The sequence below is a fragment of the Protopterus annectens genome, chromosome 12.part0 (genome assembly GCF_019279795.1).
Source record: "Protopterus annectens isolate FY-2018-M chromosome 12.part0, PAN1.0, whole genome shotgun sequence".
Taxonomy (NCBI): Eukaryota; Metazoa; Chordata; order Ceratodontiformes; family Protopteridae; genus Protopterus; species Protopterus annectens.
In genome coordinates, this window is record NC_056746.1 from 1,293,441,867 (window position 1) to 1,293,461,913 (window position 20,047).

At 44.1% G+C, this 20,047-nt stretch overlaps 1 protein-coding gene across 1 annotated transcript in view; it reads left to right on the plus strand.

Annotated features, from left to right (window-relative positions):
- TM9SF4 (transmembrane 9 superfamily member 4) overlaps positions 1-20,047 on the plus strand; it is a gene marked incomplete in the record, with an annotated part of 2,004,758 nt that overhangs the window by 592,586 nt on the left and 1,392,125 nt on the right. The window contains 1 exon segment of the mRNA XM_044090345.1: positions 7,302-7,417. Coding sequence (XP_043946280.1) covers positions 7,302-7,417 — 116 coding nt within the window.

The following is a 20,047-nucleotide window of genomic DNA, read 5'->3' on the forward strand; positions in this document are numbered from 1 at the left end:
TTCCTTGACCTTTTAGGCGGTTTAGGTTTTGGACTAATTATAAATGTGGGAAGATGGTCACTTAGGGTGTCTGGGAGGGAGCCTGAGGGGCAGGATTGAGATGGTCTATTAGTAAGGATCCAGTCTAGGATGGACTCTCTTTTTTTTGATGCTTTATCTACCAGTGTTGTGGTTTTGATTAGTTGAGTGAAACCGTGTAGGCTAATGTGGTTAGTGGGTAGGAGCAATTTTCAGGAGGACCAGTCAATATTAACATCACCTAGCATGATCGTTTCTTGGGGAAATTTTTGGGATAGCCAGCCTAGAATGGATTCTGTCAGTTATTGCGGGGGGGGGGGGTATAGTCCAAATTATATGAAAGTGTTTTTTTGAGTTGATTTTCGGCTTAGTGAACAGTTTCTGCATTACTGAACTTGGGTTGTTCGGTGGCTAACAGTTCAATGTTCAGGTTGTTTATGAAGAGGAGAGCAATTCCTCGACCTCTTTTGGATATTCTGTCTTGTCTAAGATCATTGTAACCAGATGGGTCAAAGTCATTATTATTGTTTAGTGGTTTTAGCCAGGTCTCTGTGAGGAGGTCTATGCCGAGGGAGTAGAGGGCCAGGGTAGCATGTAGCTCTGGGATTTTGTTCAGTATGCTTCTTATGTTTGAGTATAAGGAGGTCTGTTGATTTCTTGGGGGAGGTTAGAATGTTTGTCTGGTAGTGGGGGAGCGGGGTTATTGTTTGTAGAGCCAGGGTTTGGGTGCACATCTCCACTAAGTATGATTCGGGATGTATAGATGTTCGTGTTTCACTGTTGCAGTCATGACTGTAGGGTTCTCCCCTGCCGGCAGGCAGTCCTCGGTCGGCCTGAATCCCAAAGTCTGGGTCCGGCATCGGCTATTCAACCATGCTCCCTGACGTCAGAGCGCCAGGAGTACAAAGCTGACAGCCGATGCCATGTTCTCCAGTCTTTCTTACCGTGCGTGATAGCAGTTCGCAAGGGCCGGTCGGCTGACTCCTGACAATCTTTTTTGAACAAAACTTCAGTCCGAAGATTTTATTCTCCTACTCAAAGCTAAGTACCCCATTGGGGAAACTTTTTTCTTGCTCCAGTCCGATGTCAGAAAAAGTTAATAATTGTATTTCATGTGGGAAGCAAATACCTCATAAGGATTTTCATTCTTACTGTATTCCTTGCCTAGGCCCTGACCACGACGTAGCTAGTTGTCGGTTTTGTGCTAGATTCAATCAACGTACAATTACACGATGGTACGATTTTGCATTTCATTACTTCGGTAGGCATTTTAATTACAAAATGTCGTCGGATACGGTTCCAGCTACCGGAGTTCACAAATGACGCAAGGACAAAGACAGGCTTCCGAGGTCCAAATTTGACTATATCGCACAAGCAGAGCCAGATTCAGGTTCGGCCGTAGTCAGTGAGGCGCTTTTGCAGCCCCTGTCGTCGGCCAATTCGGAACCGATGGCCGAAATGGACTCCCACGAGGAGCCATCTAGGCCTTTGAATATTTCAATTGCAGGACCTTCGGACAATGCTCCTTCAGATGGGTCCGGAGCCGCTGTGCAGGTACCGGCTTCCGAAGGGGTTTTCAGGCCTACTCAGCTTCTGAAAAAGGCAAAGCCAAAGACAAAGGCAAAGACTCCTTCCAAATCAAAGACTGCAACACAGGCCTCTTCTGATCCAGCTCCCAAGTCACAGAAACAGTTACTTAAGATGGCGGAGGATTTACTTACTATGATTAGGGGTTCTCATCCCCCTCCAGATAAAAGGCCAAGGCAGGAAGTTTATTATGGCTCCTCTGATCAGGCTTCTGTTTCTTCAGTTTCTTCTTCTGACCAGGAATATTCTTTCCCTCCTTATGAGGATTCTGATGCTGAGGAATCCATTCCTTCAGCTTCTCCCCCTGAGGATTTCTCTTTTGGGGAAACTTTGCATGAAATGAGGGAACATTTCCACTGGGAAGGACAGGAGTATTCGGAATCTAAGAAAAGACTAAGGGATTTTCTTCTTCTTCCACAACATAGACCCCTGGCTATTCCTCCTATTTTGGATATTGTGGATGATGCTTTTTCGGAGGTTAACTTAACCCCTGACTCTTTCCCTCCTGCTCCTGTTAAGCCTGACAGATATTACAGGGTTCCTGATTCCCACCAGTTTTTATACAAGAACCCTACTGCTGACCCTGAAACCATTTCTCAGGGTCCAAAGGGAGTTAAGGCCGCTTCTGCTAAAAACCCCATTCCCACTGAGAAATATTCCAGATCTTTAGAAAGATGGGGCAAAAAAGTGTACACTTCTGCTACTTTATCCATTAGGGCTTTAAACTGTCAGTTTCATATGCTGAAATACCAGCAATTTCTCCTGTCTGTTTTAAAACAAAAGCTTACTTCCATTTCCGCCTGTGCAGATAAGGAATTACATGACTTAATGCATGCCACTGAACAAGTTGGGAAGCATGGTTTACACTGTGGATTTGATGCCTTGGAGGCTTCTTGTAGGGCTGCTGCCTCTGTCACAGTCATTAGAAGGCATGTATGGTTAAAGGAACAAAATTTGCCAGATCAAGTAAAAGCTAAATTATTGGATGCTCCTGTTCAGCATAATGTTTTGTTTGGATCTAAAGCTGAAGAGGTGATTAAAAAGATGGAGGACAAGGCAAAATCCATGCAAACTGTTAAAGATTTCTTACAAGTACAGCCACCCAGATTTAGCAGGAATTGGCCTACTAAAAATTGGTCCTTTCCCAATACAGACAGGCCTCAGAGGGGTAGATACAGAAGCTCCCGAGGAAGGCCTCAAACACAAGCCTCTTATAGACCAAGACAGTGGACTGCTTCCACCCCTAGAGGGGGAGAGGACAGGTCGCAAACCCATAGGAAACAGACTCAATGACTCCCTCTGTTGGGCTGCAGGAACTTCTTGCCTGGAAGCCCCTCTCGGAGGAAAACTTTCACTTTTTCACCAAAATTGGACTTGTATAACCCAAGACAAGTGGGTTCTGGATGTGGTTTTAAGAGGTTACAAATTCCATTTTCATACCCTACCAAGGCCAAGCGGATGGCCAGATCTTCCAAAACATCAATGGACAGAGGCCTTAAACCAGGTGGAAGCTTTTTTGGCTATGAAAGCCATAGAACTAGTTCCGCTTTCAGAGATGGGACAAGGTTTTTACTCAAGGCTCTTTCTAGTCCCCGGGAAGCAAAATTCATGGAGACCCATTCTGGATCTGTCAGTCTTGAACACTTTTCTGCAAATACCAAAATTCAAGATGCTTACTCTACAGCAGCTACTTTGGTGACTTTGGATTTAAAAGAGGCATGTTTACACGTTGCCATCAGGCAGGAGTGCAGAAAATACCTCAGGTTCAAGGCCGGATCGAGGCATTATCAATTCTCTGCGCTGCCCTTTGGATTGTCTACTGCGCCCAGGGTCTTCACCAAGTGCCTGGCTCCAGTAGTAGCTTATTGCAGACTCAAGGGAATTCAAATTTACCCTTATCTGGACGATTGTCTTATTCAGGCAGACAGCAAGGATATCTTACTCCAGCATCTAGAATTTGTTCAGACACTTCTCAAGTTCCTGGGATTCACTGTCAACATAAAAAAGTCAAATTTGACACCCTCGCAACAGTTAACTTTTCTGGGTGCTCTTCTAAACACAACAACCCAGATGGCATTTCTGACATCCGAAAAACAATTACAGCTGGCTTCAACTTTCAAAACCTTGGCAACTTTAACTCGCTATCTGCAAGGAAATTCCTGCAGGCTTTGGGTTACATGGCCTCCTGCATCCTTCTCGTACCATATGCAAGACTACATATGAGGAAAATACAGTGGTACCTAAAAAGTGTATGGTCTCAGCATTGCCACAGTTTAGACATACTGATCTCTGTCCTGCCTTGTCTTCAAAAGGAATTCCTTTGGTGGTCCAAGGCATGTACTCTAAACAAAGGAAAACCCTTCTGTCTGCCTCCTGCCACTCAGATACTAACCAAGGACGCCTCAGATTATGCATGGGGAGCCCATTTTCAGGGCAACTGTATGCAGGGCCTTTGGACAAAGGATCAGGAGCACCTACATATCAATTTAAAGGAAATGTTAGCCGTTCACTAAGCTCTGTGGGCCTTCAGGAATCTTCTACAACCAGGACAACTACTGATACGAACAGACAACACCACAGTTATGTGGTACGTAAACAAGCAAGGGGGATCTCATTCCTACCCCCTTTGCAGACTAGCCATGAATCTATGGAACACAGCTCTAGCTTGCAATCTGGACCTTCAAGCTCAGTTTTTACCAGGAAAGCAAAACTTCCTGGCAGACGGTCTGAGCAGAAACCTTTCGGATCCACACGAGTGGATGCTGGACACCGAAATATTCAGGATGATAACAGCAGTCTGGGGATGTCATCACATGGACCTCTTTGCATCCCATCTCAATCATCAACTACAGAATTTTTGCACCAGGACTTTCCACAAACAAGCTTGGAAAGTGGATGCCCTATCATTCAATTGGAGAAACCTCTCGGGATATGCCTTTCCGCCTCTTCCTCCACAGGTATTATTAAAGATAAAACAGGACAAGCCCAAGATGATGATCTTGCTGGCCCCAAATTGGCCTCGACAGTTTTGGTACCCAACTCTGAAAAACCTATGTCGGGAGCCCCCTTGGGTTTTACCACAGACTCCGAACCTTCTGTCCCAACATCAGGGTCAGGTTCTACACTCCCATGTCAGAACTCTCAGCCTGGCGGCCTGGTTAATCCAGGGTCTTTGATTCATTCTCTCCTACCCAAGCAGGTTATGGATGTCATTTTAGAAGCCAGACGTCCTAGCACTAGAAAATCTTGTGCAGGAAAATGGAAAAGATTTTGTTCCTGGATGCAGGCTCAGGATTCTGATCCTCTTCTTCCTAACATTCCTTTGATTTTACTTTATCTGACAGATCTTTTACATAAGGGTCTCTCTTTCTCTTCCATTAAGATACATGCCTCTGCTATTTCCGCTCATTATAATACAGACCCTCCAATCTTTTCCCACCAGCTCATGAGACAGTTTCTCAGAGGAGCTAAGAACTTAAGGCCTCCTAGATCTCCTCCCATTCCTGCTTGGGATCTCAACTATGTTTTGGAAAAACTCACCTTACCTCCTTTTGAGCCTGCTGCCTCTTCTGACATCAAGTTTTTATCTTGGAAAACAGCCATCCTTTTAGCTCTGACCTCTGCCATGAGAGTTTCAGAGTTGCAAGCTCTTATGGCTGTAGAACCTTATATTATTTTTCATCAAGACAGGGTTACTTTAAGGACTAATCCTACATTCATGCCTAAGGTGGTTTCCAAAGTGGCTTTAAATCAAACTATTCACTTGCCAACCTTTTTCCCCACTCCTCAAAATAAAGGGGAAAGGATCTTACATTCCTTGGATGTACACAGACAACTACGTTTTTACCTGGACAGAACCAAGAACATCAGAAAATCAGAGCAATTGTTTGTTTCTTATGCTTCAAGTTCTCAAAGTAAAGCCATTTCAAAACAGACCATTTCTAAATGGATTGCTCATGGTATTAGATTTTGTTATTCACACCATGGAAAGCAAATCCCAGGGAGTATACAGACTCATTCCACCAGAGCTGCTGCCACTTCAGCTGCCTTCCTCAGGGGAGTTCCTACCAAAGACATTTTGGAAGCTGCAACTTGGAGTTCAGTGCATACTTTTTCAAAGCACTACAATCTACCTCTCTACTCTAAGTCTAGGGCAGGCTTTGCTTCTGCAGTCTTGCAGGGCCTTTTAGCCGCCCCTTCTACTTTATGACCACCTTCCTTTCACTCTGCTTTGGGATTCTACCCTACAGTCATGACTGCAACAGTGAAACACGATGAACATAGTACAGTTGTTTACACTTACCATAAATGTAGATGTTGGAGTGTCTTCACTGTTGCAGTCTGGGTTTCCCTCTTGTCCCCTCTTATTTTTACCTTTGTATGGTTTCCTTTCTCACCATTCTTTTGAGGTGTATTTGCAAAGGTTATGGGACCTTACTCATTTTGGAACTTTTGACATCTGGTGCAAGAAAAACTGGAGAACATGGTGTCGGCTGTCAGCTTTGTACTCCTGGCGCCCTGACGTCAGGGAGCATGGTTGAACAGCCGACGCCGGTCCCAGACTTTGGGATTCTGGCCGACCGAGGACTGCCTGCCGGCAGGGGAGAACCCTACAGTCATGACTGCAACAGTGAAGACACTCTAACATCTACATTTATGGTAAGTGAACACAACTGTACTTTTTTAGGCATTTGATTGTAGATGTTATATTTTGAAAAAATGTGGTTGTTTAGTTGGTGTGGAGTTGCTTTGAATGTGGCAAGATCAAGATTTGAGATGTTGTAGATAGGGGATGTTACTGAGAAGGCTAGTTTGTCTTGTGAATGATTAGGGCAAGTAGGGGATTTAGTCTGAAAATTTGACTTGCTAGTGCAGTGGTAGGAGGTTGTGTGAGATAGAGAGGCTTATTTATGTAAAGGTTGTGGGCCACATTTTGCTCACAGTGTTGTATTGTTAAGTTTTAATAGGTATCTTTACAGGGGTGAGTAGGGATTTAGGTGTGGCTGTACTTTACATAGGTTGTGGGGGATTAGGTGGGTTTTAGACTGTTGAAGATCGTACAGTTTGGATACTGTGCGAGTGAGGTGATGTGGATTGAAGGTAAATGGTTATGTGGATTGAAGAGAGTCAGAAAAGGAGTGGCTATAAAGAAATGAGGTTGGTGTGAAAGAGAGGCTTAGGGAACTGGCTACTTGGATATAAAGGTCAGGAGCGTAGGGGTGGGTGGTAATGGGGTAGGGTAAGGTGTCAGAGTGAGCCCGAGCATAGCAAAGGGTGAACAGAGCAGGGAGAGCCAAATTCCAGGTATGTGCAGGTAAAAACAATCAATTGCTCTGAGCAATTTTGTCAGCGTCTGATAGATTTTATTACTTTCTCTGGTTTTAATATTGCATATTGCTTTTCTGACGTGTTTATTTGTAGTGCGTGAGATTGGCCTCAGTGGTCTTTCAGATTTCATTACACAGAATTTGCAGCATACTTCATAACCTAGTATAACTGTTTTGAAAAGTTAATTAAAAACTAAGCTTGAAATTAAATTTGAGATGGTTACATTACTGCTGGGTGGTAAAATGGAATAGTAAACTGCAAGGTTTTAAGTGCAAACATACAGTTGCCTGTTTTCTTGCTTGATTCATCCTTTGTAACTGATCACTTCATTACAGAATTTAAGTATGATTTCATGTTTTCCTTTCCAGATCTAAAAACTGATGATAAAGGCGGATGCAGCATGCCTGAACCCCCTTTTCCTGCTCAAGAGATTGATCCCACTAAAGAAAATAAGGTCTTATTCAGTTATTCAGTGCACTGGGAGGTGAGACACACTTACCATAAGATGTACAATAAGTTTTGTGGTCAAGTGGTTCAACATATTGCATTTTTGATTGAATATCTAGAATTGTTTTTAACCATTTGAACAATTTATTGTGCTTGTCTTAGACGCACCAAGTCAGAATTCATTTGACAGTTTACTTGCTGCCCCTGTGTACAAATATTTATTGATTTTAGTTTTTGAGTCCATAGTTCCACAAGATGAATTTGGATGAAACCAACCTCATACTGAACAGGCAGACTAAATTTGGGCAAAGAACGGAACCATGGTTAAAAAAACACTGAGGCATATATCCCAGTAACAAATACAGAATATACTGTACCATAATCAGCAAAAGAGGTCTGGAGGTGATTAAAGCAAAGTGCAGAAAACTGTTGTATTTGCTTTTGCCTTTTCATTCAGCAAAGTATATTTAACAGGAGAAAATTTTGAGGTTGAAATTGTTTTCTGAGACCAATCCTGCCACAGCCCCATGTAGCGGATTATGCCCTTGAAGCTGTCTGCTTAAAATATTCTCACTGAGATTGCACTGTGCTGGGAAGGATTGCATTGTGCTGGGAAAAGATAATACTTTTCCAAAAAAAATTGTTTTCTTTTCCTCAGGGTTGTGTGAGCTTGAAGTCTGGCTCTTTTTGTATAATGGTAAAGGTGGACATGCTTCCAGTGGAAATGCAAGCACTTTTCATTAAGTTAATTTACTTGCTTTTTTTTTCCTTTGCTGTATTTAAACATTTATTTTATTTATATGTATCTGCTGTGGTGAAGTTCAAGCATTTCCTCCCACTTGATGTCCTGTTTACTGGCTTTGCAGGTTAGAAGTACTGGGTGATAACACATTTGATCAGAGAAGCTCCGTGTAATCCAGGCTAGTGCACTGAACCCGCTTAAATAGTAATCCCCCCCCCCCCAGTTTCCAGTCATCACCGTCACCCCCCCCTTCCCATTTTTGCATGTGGTTGGGGTGCCGCATCAGCTGTTGCCACCTCTGTCAATTCAGTGACACACTTCTGCATTCTTTGGCAGTCATGCTTAGCTGATGCAGTTTTTTAATGCAGTCCCTTAATCCCATGGCTGGATATTTTCATCTCCTATTGAGTTCTCCCTGTCTGTCCAAGATTTGCATTAGCAAATAGTCTTCTGCTTTTGATGTGAGTTAAGTGTAATCAGTCCACCTGTTTGGTCTGTTTCTCAAAGTACAGATAAGTACTGTATTGCAGAAAAAAAGTATATTATTTATACTGCTTATTTATAGCCATGAAGATTTCATCCACCAAGGCTATTCAAAGGTTAGTCACTGCATTACTTGTAGGAAGCAGATCCTGCACACAAGGACTTCCATAGCTGGTGTTTGCTCTGCTTATGGATGTAGTGCATCACCTACTGTGTCCCCATTGTGCTAGGTTCAACTAAAATACCATTAAGCAGAAAGTTAAATCTGTCCATGACTTTCTGTATCAAAAACAAAAACAAAAAAAACACTGCATACTTAGTTATAAGATGCCATGGCACCAGTCAAGTCATCTGCATACACAAGAATAAAAAACAGAAGCACACAACTGGGAGGCTGATGGTATATCTGTTGAGTCTGAAGGCCATTCTAGGCTGAAAAGCATCAGGTTTCATGAGGCACTTCTGCAGCCTTCTCTTTGGGACACCTGCTTGGACTGCGGTCTGTAGTATCCCTCAGGATGGCATCATGCACTTGGATGCTGACACATCCCAAACCTTGCAGCAGTCAGTTGATCCAGGCACGTGTCCACAGGCATCTGCTTCCTATGACCATGTTTTGATATTGGAGAACAAGGGAAGCTTTTCCATAGTTCTGGTATGCAAGGACATCCACGGTTTGCAATAAAGTTAATTGGCACCGCCCATGACTGGAGACCTTAGAGTGCTATCACTCCCAGGAGTTAAGGCATTGAGGTTCCAAAGTCAGTCATCTCAGTTTATGAACCTTAAGACATTGTTGTCCAGAGTACCTGCCTTGAAGAGGAACCCCCCCACACACACACACACACGCACAAAAGTAGACTAACTTCAGGGTCGATGAACTGACCTATGTTAGAGCCAGATGTTCTCTTCTATTTCTTGAGTCAGACACTGGCACCCTGTCTCCTGCTTCCATGCCATAGGATTTCCCTTTGGGAGATGTCCTTAATTAATTGATTTAGGTATGAATTCAAGGATTACTGTGATGGCCAGAAAAGGTATATGGAGCTTCTAGATTTACCAGAGCCAAAATCTTAACTATTGCTGTGGTGATTGAAGTCTTGGAGGATGCATTTACCCAGTGCATCTTAGGTACCAGACTCCTATCTCCTGCTCCAGGCAGCCCAGCTCTTTTTACAGAGTTTGTAGATAATTGTATATCTGTATATATGTGTGTGTGTGTATATATATATATATATCTATATATATATATATAGATATATATATATATATATATATATATATATATATATATAGATAGATATATATATAGATATAGATATATATATATATATATATATATATATATATATATATATATATATATATATATATATATATTAGTCGTAGTGATATTTTGTTTTTTGCTGTTAAGATGTCAAAACAGCCCAAAGATGCTAAACCTTCTCTGGGTTCAAAAATGCTCTAAGTGTAGTCAGAAGATGTCGATGACTGATGGTCATACTGTATGTGTGTACTGACTTGGAACCATACATCTACAAGAATCTTGTGTGATTTGCCATTCATTCAGCCACAGGGCTCTTTTTAAAAGGAAGAATAAGTTGATTCTTAAGGGGTTATTGAAGACTTCCTTTTCAGAAGTCATAGGAGAAGGTTGAAGTCCTACAAAACAGACCTCTTTCCCCCCCTTCAAAATCTGAGAGAGCAGGTAAAAGATCATTTTCTACTTCATCGGAGGCTCATTTGGAGCAGTCTAACAAGTTCCCAAAAATGTCCTCATCGGACCCAAGAAACTTCCACCTCTGCTCAGAACTGTTGGTGTTTCAAGCTCTGAGCCGGTCTTTAGAACTGGAACCGGTTTCTCTAATGTTGAGATCCCCCATTTTGCAAGCTTCAAGATCCCCTGCTCCTCCGTCTCAGTCCTCCAGGAGCCTTTCAGATGACAATGTGGATCATGTGGAATGGAGACTTTTGAGGACATCAGCACTAACCAAACTTTTGTCAGAACTAACCCAGAGGGTTTTGGAACTGACTAAGCCTGCCCTGTCAACATCAATTCCTCCTCCAACCTGACTCAGGACCTCGGAGCCGGAATGCAGGAAGCTGATTTGTAGTAGAATCGTTGGACCGAGACCTGTTCCCGGATCTTTGTCCCCAACTACCGCTCTGACTTCCTCAGTGCCATCTGAGCATCGAGGAGTCTAGGAGCGATGCTCTCTGGTCAGGTCTGGAGGAGGGGGGGACAGTCGGATCGGACATTTATCTGATCCGAACTTGCCTCTTGGGGCTTCGGCACAGGTGCACTGTGTTCCTACATCGGTCTCAGAGCCAAACCCCTTGGTGCCGGGGATGGCTTCTAGTTCCTAGGAGCCGAGAGCTTCCTCAGATCATGGAGCTGGAGGCCTTCGAGGAGATGAGAGCACTGTCCCCACAGATAGCGCCACTCTCAGGTCCAGTCATTCCTCCCCCAAAGGTATCGGTGTCAGTCCTTGCACAACTGCATACACACAGACATGGAGACCCACAGCCTCAGGACACCCCATTGAGTTGAACCCCTCTCTTCTGAAACCTCTCCAGAATACCCTTCTGAAGAGGCCCCTTGTAAGAGACTATGTAAGAGGAAGCATTTGGACTCCCCATAGGAGTCCGTCACATCTGACACACACCTCGATGAGTCAGAAGGGTCCCCACGGTCACTGTGAGGCTTTGCAGACGTCCTAGAAATACTAAGCAGAGAGGTGGCTGGAAGCCCATCAACCCTTCTAAGGAGTCTGTCTACCTGAAGGCTTTTGGGTCTCTCCCTTCTGCCACATGGGGGTGTACACCTTTCAACTATCTCATGTACCTAGTTTGTCGAAAAGCGTGGGAGACGCCAGACTCTGTGGAATCTGTCCCTCGGAGGCCAAATAATTTCATTACATCCCCCCCCCCCCACTGATAAAACTTTCCTTACGAAAGGTGTCCCTGTAGATGCTATGGTGGTGGCAGCAGCAGCCCCCAAGAAGGAACTGTCAGACATATCCTTTTCTGTCCATACTCCGAACAAAGAGTCTCGTATGATGGACAGATACAGAAAGTGCACCTTTTTTTCAGTGACCTTTGCACTCCAGTCCCTAAATTATTTTACACATTTTACCAGGTTGCAGAGAGATCTCTTGAAGGAGCTAGGAGATACTCTCCATGGTACAGTAGCTGCAGGGGTATCAGATAGTTTCCTCCCAGCTCTCCACCTTGAATTCAGTGGTAAACTCCTCCATGAGACTCATCTCCTGTACAGCTGATGGAGCGAGTAGGGCAGTGGGTTCAGGAATTTACCTAAGGAGACATTCCTGGATATGCTTGTTTGACTTTGCAGAGCCTTTTAAGTCTTCATTTGTTAATGCCCCTTTGATGGCTCATCTTCATTCGGGCCTAAAGTCAAAGACAAACTAACAAGGTGTGAATAGGAAGGAAAAACTCCTTCTGCTGTAGGAGTCCATTTTTCCCTACCTTCTAGACCTTATCCAAAAGGTCAAAAGGAAGGAAAAATGTGGTTTCGAAAATCCCAGAGTTTTTCAAGACACACGTGGTGATTCTTCCCCCAGGGGCAGAGGGGGAAGCAATAATGGGAGATGCCTGCCACTTGGCAGAGAGGATCCGCAAAACCAGGAAGACCGGGAATCCTTCCTTGGCAAGCCTTTTCAGCGCTCCTGAAAGGAGGCCCCATCTGTCTCTGGTGGCAGTCAGGGGTCATTTATCTTTGTACCCCAGAAGCCTGGCTAAAAATAAGACAAATGGGTACAAAGCATCGTATCCAGAGGTAACTCCATACCCTTTTCTTTTCCAGCCCCAGACATAAAGAACATTCTGCATGTTCCACCCAGTCACAGGAAACAAGCAACACTAGAAATACAGAGATTGCTAGAAAAAAAGTCTCACCCAAATAGTCCCCGCAGACCAAATAGGATCTGGAACTTACTCAAGGTTCTTTTTAGTTCCAAAGAAAACAGGGAACTCGAGACACATCTTGGATCCCAGCAGACTTGAACAAAGCAGTAAACAGTCAAAGTTCCAGATGGTAACACTGCAGTCAATTCTCCCTTTTCTGGGAAAAGATGATAGGTTGTGCTCTGTAGACCTCCAGGATGTGTACTACCACATAAAAATGGTCAGGCGATCCAGGAGTTATTTGCGCTTTCGGCTGGGAGCCAGTCGCTACCAGTTTCGAGCTCTGCCCTTTGGTCTCACTACAACCTCCAGAGTGTTCATCAAATGTATGGCAGTAGTTATGGCTCACCTGAGACATCTAGGATTCAGAGCGTTTCCATACCTAGATGACTGGCTCCTAACAGCCACCACCGAGCATCTACTAATAAAAGCAACAGACACCACCTTGAAACTCTGCTCCAGTTTAGGGATCACAATAAGTTATGAAAAATCTGCCTTATTGTTATCACAACATATCGTTTTTATAGGAGCAGACCTAGACACTACAAAAATGATGGTAAAACTTCCCTCAGACCAGGAGGGAGTACAAACCCTTCGACGTCGGGTCATAGTCCTTCCTTTCAAGAGGAAGGTTCAAGCAAGGACAATTCTAAAAGTGCTAGGCACCATGGCAGCAGCAATAAACGCAATTCCATTAGTGCGGCTTCATATGAGAATTCTTCAGTGGCTGCTTTTCACTCTGGTCCATGCAGGAACTACCTATGTCCCACCAAATCATGACAACAGAATCTGGAAGGAAAGACCTTCGTTGGTGGCTTCACTCCACTCATGTGACTTTGGGTCAACCCTTTGTTCTTCCACAGCCTTTAGCCACAGTGGCAATGGATGCTTCCCAAATTGGAGGGGGGGTGCATTATCAGGGAAGGACGGTCCAAGGCACTTGGCAGGATCACGAGGCCCACTTGCATATCAGTGTCCTAGAGATGAGCGTGATGCTTTTAGCTTTGCAGGTATTTCAAGATCCTCTTCCACTAGGAACCATTGCAATATAAACAGTATGTTGGTTGTGTGGTATATAAACAAACAAGGAAGAACCAGATCTTACCCAGTTTGTCGTGAGGCCCTGAGAGTATGGCAATGGGTGACCTCTTCCCAACGCTTTGACAGCAATGCACATCACAGGGAAATCCAATGTGAAAGCAGACAAACTCAGCAGGGTGATTCTGATGCCTCACGAGTGGTCCCTAAAACAAGACATAGTGGAAATGATTTTCCGAATATCGGGCCAGCCTTGCTGCGACCTTTTTGCCATATCCATGAATGCCAAATGCAGCAGCTGCCATGCCTTAATCCCCCCCGGGGGGAGTCATCAAGGGTTGCACTTGTACACGATTGGCCCTCGGGTCTCCTACACCTTCCCTCCCTTCCTATTGATACCTGAAGTTCTTCAGAAAGCCACTGTTTTAGGACAGACATTAATACTTGTTGCCCTTTTCCGGTTTCGCCAAGTCTGGTTCCTCTTCTTGTGGCCTCATCTTCAGGAGGAGCCTTGGATTCCGGACCCAGTTCCAGATGATCTGACCCATTTGTCGGGAGTGCTCCATCCTTTTCAAATCCACAAGTTGACAGCCTGGCTGCTCTGCTACCAAGCTACCTGACCTTTCCCCTTCAGTGCAGCATGTCCTGATTTCTTCTCATAAAGCTTCGACGAGAAAATTGTCTCTCAGCAAAAGACCTTTTCCTCCTGGGCCTCGGAAAATCATATTGACCCTTTCTCTGCACCTATATCTTCCATACTGGAGTTCTTAGCAAAATTATTTCATGACTGGGCAGTTGCAGCTGCTATTAGAGTTCAATTAGCAGCAATCTCTAATTTCTGTATAGGCGAAACGGGGTCGAACGTGATGTCCCACAGACTTTGCAAACCCTTCTTGAGGTGTACCATTCTATTAAGACCGCCCATTAAACCACCTCTAGCACCATGGAACCTGAATTTTGTTATATCCCATATGATTCTTCCACCTTTGAGCCTGCATCATCCTATGACATGAAGTTCTTAACCTGGAAGACAATTCTTTTAATAGCTATCACTTTCAGCTAGGAGAGTTTCGGAGTTACAAGTATTGTCTATCAAACCTCCCTATATGCTCTTCCACAAAGACAGTGTCTCTTTGAACAAATCCATCCTTTCTAACAAAAGTATGTTCAGAATCAAAGTTAAACCAATCCATAGACTTACCAGTTTTCTTCCCTAATTATGGTAATAAGGCAGAATGTATGCTACTTCAACTAGATGTACATTTAGTTGTACATTGACAATTGCGTTTCTATCTGCATAGAACGAAGGACTTTAGAAAGACTGACCAGTTTGTTTGTGTCCTTCTCAGACTGCAAAAAAGGTGCTCCAGTTACTAAGACCACTCTCTCACCAGATGGCTGTCAGATTGTATTAAATTCACCTACCAGTCCCAGAACAAACAACTTCCCGACAAAGTAAGAGGTCATTCTACCAGAGCTATTTCTACCTCTTCCGCCTTTTGAGCTAAACTGCCAATTAATGCCATTTGTGCTGCAGCAATATGGACAAGACCTCATACCTTTATTATTCATTACAAAGTTGATTTGGCCTCCAGGGACAGGGCCTCTTTTGGGTCCACTGTTCTGAAGGATATTCTCCCTTGAGCTACCCAAGAAAGATGGTGCTAGGGACGCTGCCCCGACCAGTACAGAATGAAGGCAAGATGAGACAACATCACATAAAGAAGTTATGTACTGACCGTAACGTTCCATGTATGTTGTCTGTCTCGCCTTCATTCTTACATCCTACCCTCCTTCCCCAGCCTTTAGCTGCTGGAGGACCGAGAGGATTTATTTGGTGAGTAGTATTCTCTGACCCTACTCTTGGCTTTTAAAGTAGTAAATTTTTACATGCTTATATTATTGTACCAGCAAACAAGATCTGGGGAGTTCCCTAGGACATCATGTGATAGGTGTAAGCCACGAGCTAGTTGAAAACCTCGAGCTTTTGTAAAAGGCCGAGTCGGAACCGAGGATCGGTTCCAAACCCAACCAGTACAGAATGAAGGCAAGATGGACAACACACATGGAACCTTATGGTGAGTACATAACTTATTTTTTTTACTGTTTTGCCAGATATTGTAGAAACTACCTTGCTAAGAGTTGGCCATTACACTGGAGGCAAGACGTAAACGGCAACTGAGTAAAAATATCGTTTAAGAAGAAACTGACAAGCTGATCAAAAGTGAAAACCTGGGGACAGTCAAGACTGTGATCCCACAAGGGAACAGCTGTGACTCAGCAGACCTCTTTCCTTCCCTCACCCTTCAAACTCCACTCAAATCCACTTCCACTACCTGTTTCCATCAGAAATATAAGAGGTCATATGGGACTGTTTGTAAAACTGTGAGAGACGAGCACTCAGGACACCTGGGTCCTAAGAATCTTTAAACTGGCTGCATACTCCAGTTTATAAAAAAGAACAAGATTCTCTGGTATTTCCCAAGTACCCAGGAAACAAACTTATCTAATCAGATCTGTGCTTCTAGATTTCTAACCCTGGAGGCTGTAGTAAGAGTACCAGAATATGAAGAAAGTACAGGCTTGTATTCCACTGTTTCTGGTGCTAAGAAAAGATGCCTTGTAGAGGCCAATCCGACTTGTCAAAATTGAACAGTTTTCTGAAAGTGTCAATTCAGAATGCTAACTGTGCAGGCCATTCTGTCTCTACCTTTCCCAAAAGCCTTCATGATTATCCTAGACATGAAAGATGTCTATTACCAGATGCCAAAGCAAACTGACAGTGCCTGAGATTCAAGTCAAGGATGGCTCACTTACTAATTTGCTTCCTTGTCCTTTGGTTTACTTGCTACACCAAATCTGTTTACAAACTGCCTGGCTCCAGTAATTGCCTACTGCATAAACATAGACTTTCACATTTACTCTTATCCTGGTTAACTACTGATTTGAGCTCCAGTCAGACGACCCAGATAGCTGTGCCATTTGCACTAACCTGCTTCCATAATCTTACTCTTGGAACTTGCCAAAATGTAGCTGATACCCTTCAAATACATCCGATTCCTAAGGGTTCTTCAGGATACTATGCACCAGGAGGCATTCCTTCCATGAGAGAAGGTGCTGATGTTCTTAGTGTTTCACTATTGCAGGCATCACACTTGGGTTATCTGCCTGCAGGTAGCCCTCAGTCGGCCCAAATACCAGAGTCTTGGAATTTCTGTGTCGGATGCTGTTACTTCTGTGATGTCAGATCATCAGGGGTATAAAACAGGCAGCTGATGCCATTGCACCAGTCTTTCTTGCAGTGGAGGAGCCCGAAGCAGAAGCAGTTCGCAAGTGCCGGTCAGCCGCTAGCTGAAATTTTAATTTTCGAGTTTGTAATCCTAACGTCTTCTAAAGATAAGTACCCTGTTGGGGATCCTTTTTTCTTCCTCTAACCGCTGTTAGAAAAAGTTAACAGTTGTCTTGCCTGTGGAAAGCAAATACCTCGCAGAGATTTTCATTCTTACTGCGTCACCTGTTTAGGCCCAGACCACGACGTCCCTCGCTGTTGGTTTTGTGCCTTAACACCTGAACCATTCGTCGGGCTATCTTTGTCGCTAAATTCTTTCACTCTCGTTCTCCGTATTCCGAAATGGCTTCGATAAGCCATCTGACTACCAATCTTCCGAAAAAACAAAGATAAAGAGAGAGAGACCGCATAGGTCCAAAACTTCCGATGATGCTTCCGTTAAGCTAGTCGCCAGTCTACCGGTACTCAGTGAGGCACCTTTGCAGCCCCTGATGCCTGCTTCTACAGATTCGCAGGCCTCTGCTGAGACCTATTCGGAGTCTGGTATGCCGCAAGATGCTTCAACTATGGAACCTGCGGATGTCTCTATCTTGGATGGGTCTGGAGCTGCTGTGCAGCCACCGGCTTCTGAGGGTGTATTCCGACCTACCGATGTTTGAATTAAATCGACAACTTCATTTTTAGCTAAAACTACCGAATTTCTGAGGCCCAGAGTACGCACTACTCCTGGAAAACCAACCAAAGCGCATGCTCCAGCTCCCATGCCACAAAAACAAATGCTTAGAATGGCTGAAGACCTTATTACCCTAACTAAGGGAAGCCAGCCTTCCCCTGCTAAGTGACAAAGAATTGACTTTCATTCTGATTTTGCAGACCAGGAGTCCAGTGACTCTGACCCTTCTGATTATCAGCACATGCCCTTATCAACCTATGAGGATTCAGATGCAGAGGAATCCATTCCCTCTGCCTCCCCTCCAGAGGATTTTTCTTTTGGTGAAACCTTGCATACTTTAAGAGAGCATTTCCGCTTGGAATGCCAGGACTACCCTCAGTCCAAAAAGAGACTCTGTGAATTTTTTTAGAGTTGCCTCTGCACAGTCCTCTAGCTATATCCCCTGTCCTGGATGTTGTAGATGATGTTTTTGTGGAATCCAGTCTTACTCCAGATACATTACCCCTGGCCCCTAGGAAACCTGGTAAGTGCTACAGAGTACCTGATTCCCACAAATTTCTCTTCAAGAATCCTACTGCGGATCCAGAGACCATTTTCCAGGGACCTAAAGGTATTAAGACTACTACAGCCAAAAAAATCCTATCCCTTCAGACAGGGATTCCAGAACTTTAGACAGAAGGGCAAGAAGGTATATACCTCTGCAACTCTTGCCATCAAGGCATTGAATTGCCAGTTTCACATGTTGAAGTACCAGCAGCATGTTATGGAACTAATTAAACAAAAAATGGTGTTACTTCCAGATTGTGCAGAAAATAAAGATTTACAAGAGCTAATGCATTCTGCAAACCAAGTTGGTAAGCATACTTTGCAGTGTGGCTTTGATGCCCTAGAAGCATCTTGCCAGGGCTGCAGTCACTGGGTCTGTACTGAGAAGGCATGCTTGGCTGAAGGAACAAACCTTGCCAGATCATGTCAAATCCAAATTACTAGATGCTCCTTTAAATAAGGACTGTTTATTTGGCACCAAAGCAGAAGAGGTTCTTAAAAAGATGGAAGAAAAAGCTAAATCTATGCAAACTGTAACGAATTCTTCGTACAACCACCTAGATTCAGTAGGCATTGGCCTTCTAAATACTGATCCTTTCCAGCCCCTTCCAGGCCTTCTCAGACCAAACCCAAGAGAAACAGGCCACCCAGACTACAGTCTCAGGGTATGCAGAGATCTAAACAATGGAGTGCTCCCACCTCAAAAACTGGGAATGGTAAGCCGCCCCCTTATGGAAAAAGTTCACAATGACTTTTCAGTTTTCCTTCCCAGCCCTGCCCAATTACTTGTGCCCCTAGGAGGAAAGCTTGCCCTCTATGCAAAAAACTGGATGTCTATTATTCGGGACATTTGGGTCCTAAACATTCTATCCCAGGGGGTACAGATTCTACTTCCATACACTGCCAACCCCAAGTGGGTTTCCAGACCTTCCTCCAAACCATTGGGCAGAGGCTCAAAAGCAAGTACTTTCCCTATTCAATATCAGAGCTATTCAACCTGTTCCAGTAGAACAAAGGGGGCAGGGTTTCTTCTCCAGACTTTTCCTGGTACCCAGAAAAGAGGGCTCTTGGCACCCAATTCTGGATCTATCAACTCTCAACACCTTTCTGGTGCTCCCAGAATTCAAGATGCTTACCCTGCAACAGCTTCTCCTTATGCTAGCCAAGGATGCCTGGTTAGTCACTCTAGACTTAAAAGAAGCTTATCTGCACATCCCCATAAGGGAGTAATGTAGAAAATGTCTACGCTTCAGTGCAGGCTCTATGCATCATCAGTTCTCTGCACTTCCCTTTGGCTTATCTACTGCGGCCAGAGTATTCACAAAGTTCCTGGCTCCAGCCATTGCATACTGCAGGCAGAGAAATATCCAAATTGTCCCATACTTGGGCGACTGCCTGATTCAGGTGGACAGTCAGGAATTGCTGCTTCAGCACCTGGCATTTGTAAAAAGCATTCTCACTTCATTGGGGTACTCCAACGAAAAGAAATCACAACTGGTGTCCAGTCAAAAGATTGTATTCCTGGGAACAAGCTTGGACACAACTTCCCAGATGACGTCTCACTTCAGAAAAACAGTTCTATCTGACAAACTACTTCAAACAAATGGCCACCAAAATCCAGCTATCTTAAAGAAAAATACTGCAAGCCCTAGGGTTCATGGCCTCATGTATCCTGCTAATTCCATATGCAAGACTGCATATGAGGAAACTTCAATGGTACTTAAAAAGTCTTTGGTGCCAGCATTCTCAGGACCTGGAAACAGTCATTCCAATCATACCTTGTCTAAGGGCAGAGTTCCTTTGGTGGGCAGAAGCATGCAACCACAACAAAGGACTGCTTTTCACTCAACCCGTCGCCGCCCAAACCCTGACAACAGACACATCAGACTATGCATGGGGAGCTCTTATGGCAGGCAAATGCATTCAGTGCCACTGGAGCCCAGCCCAGATTCTCCTGCACATCAATCAA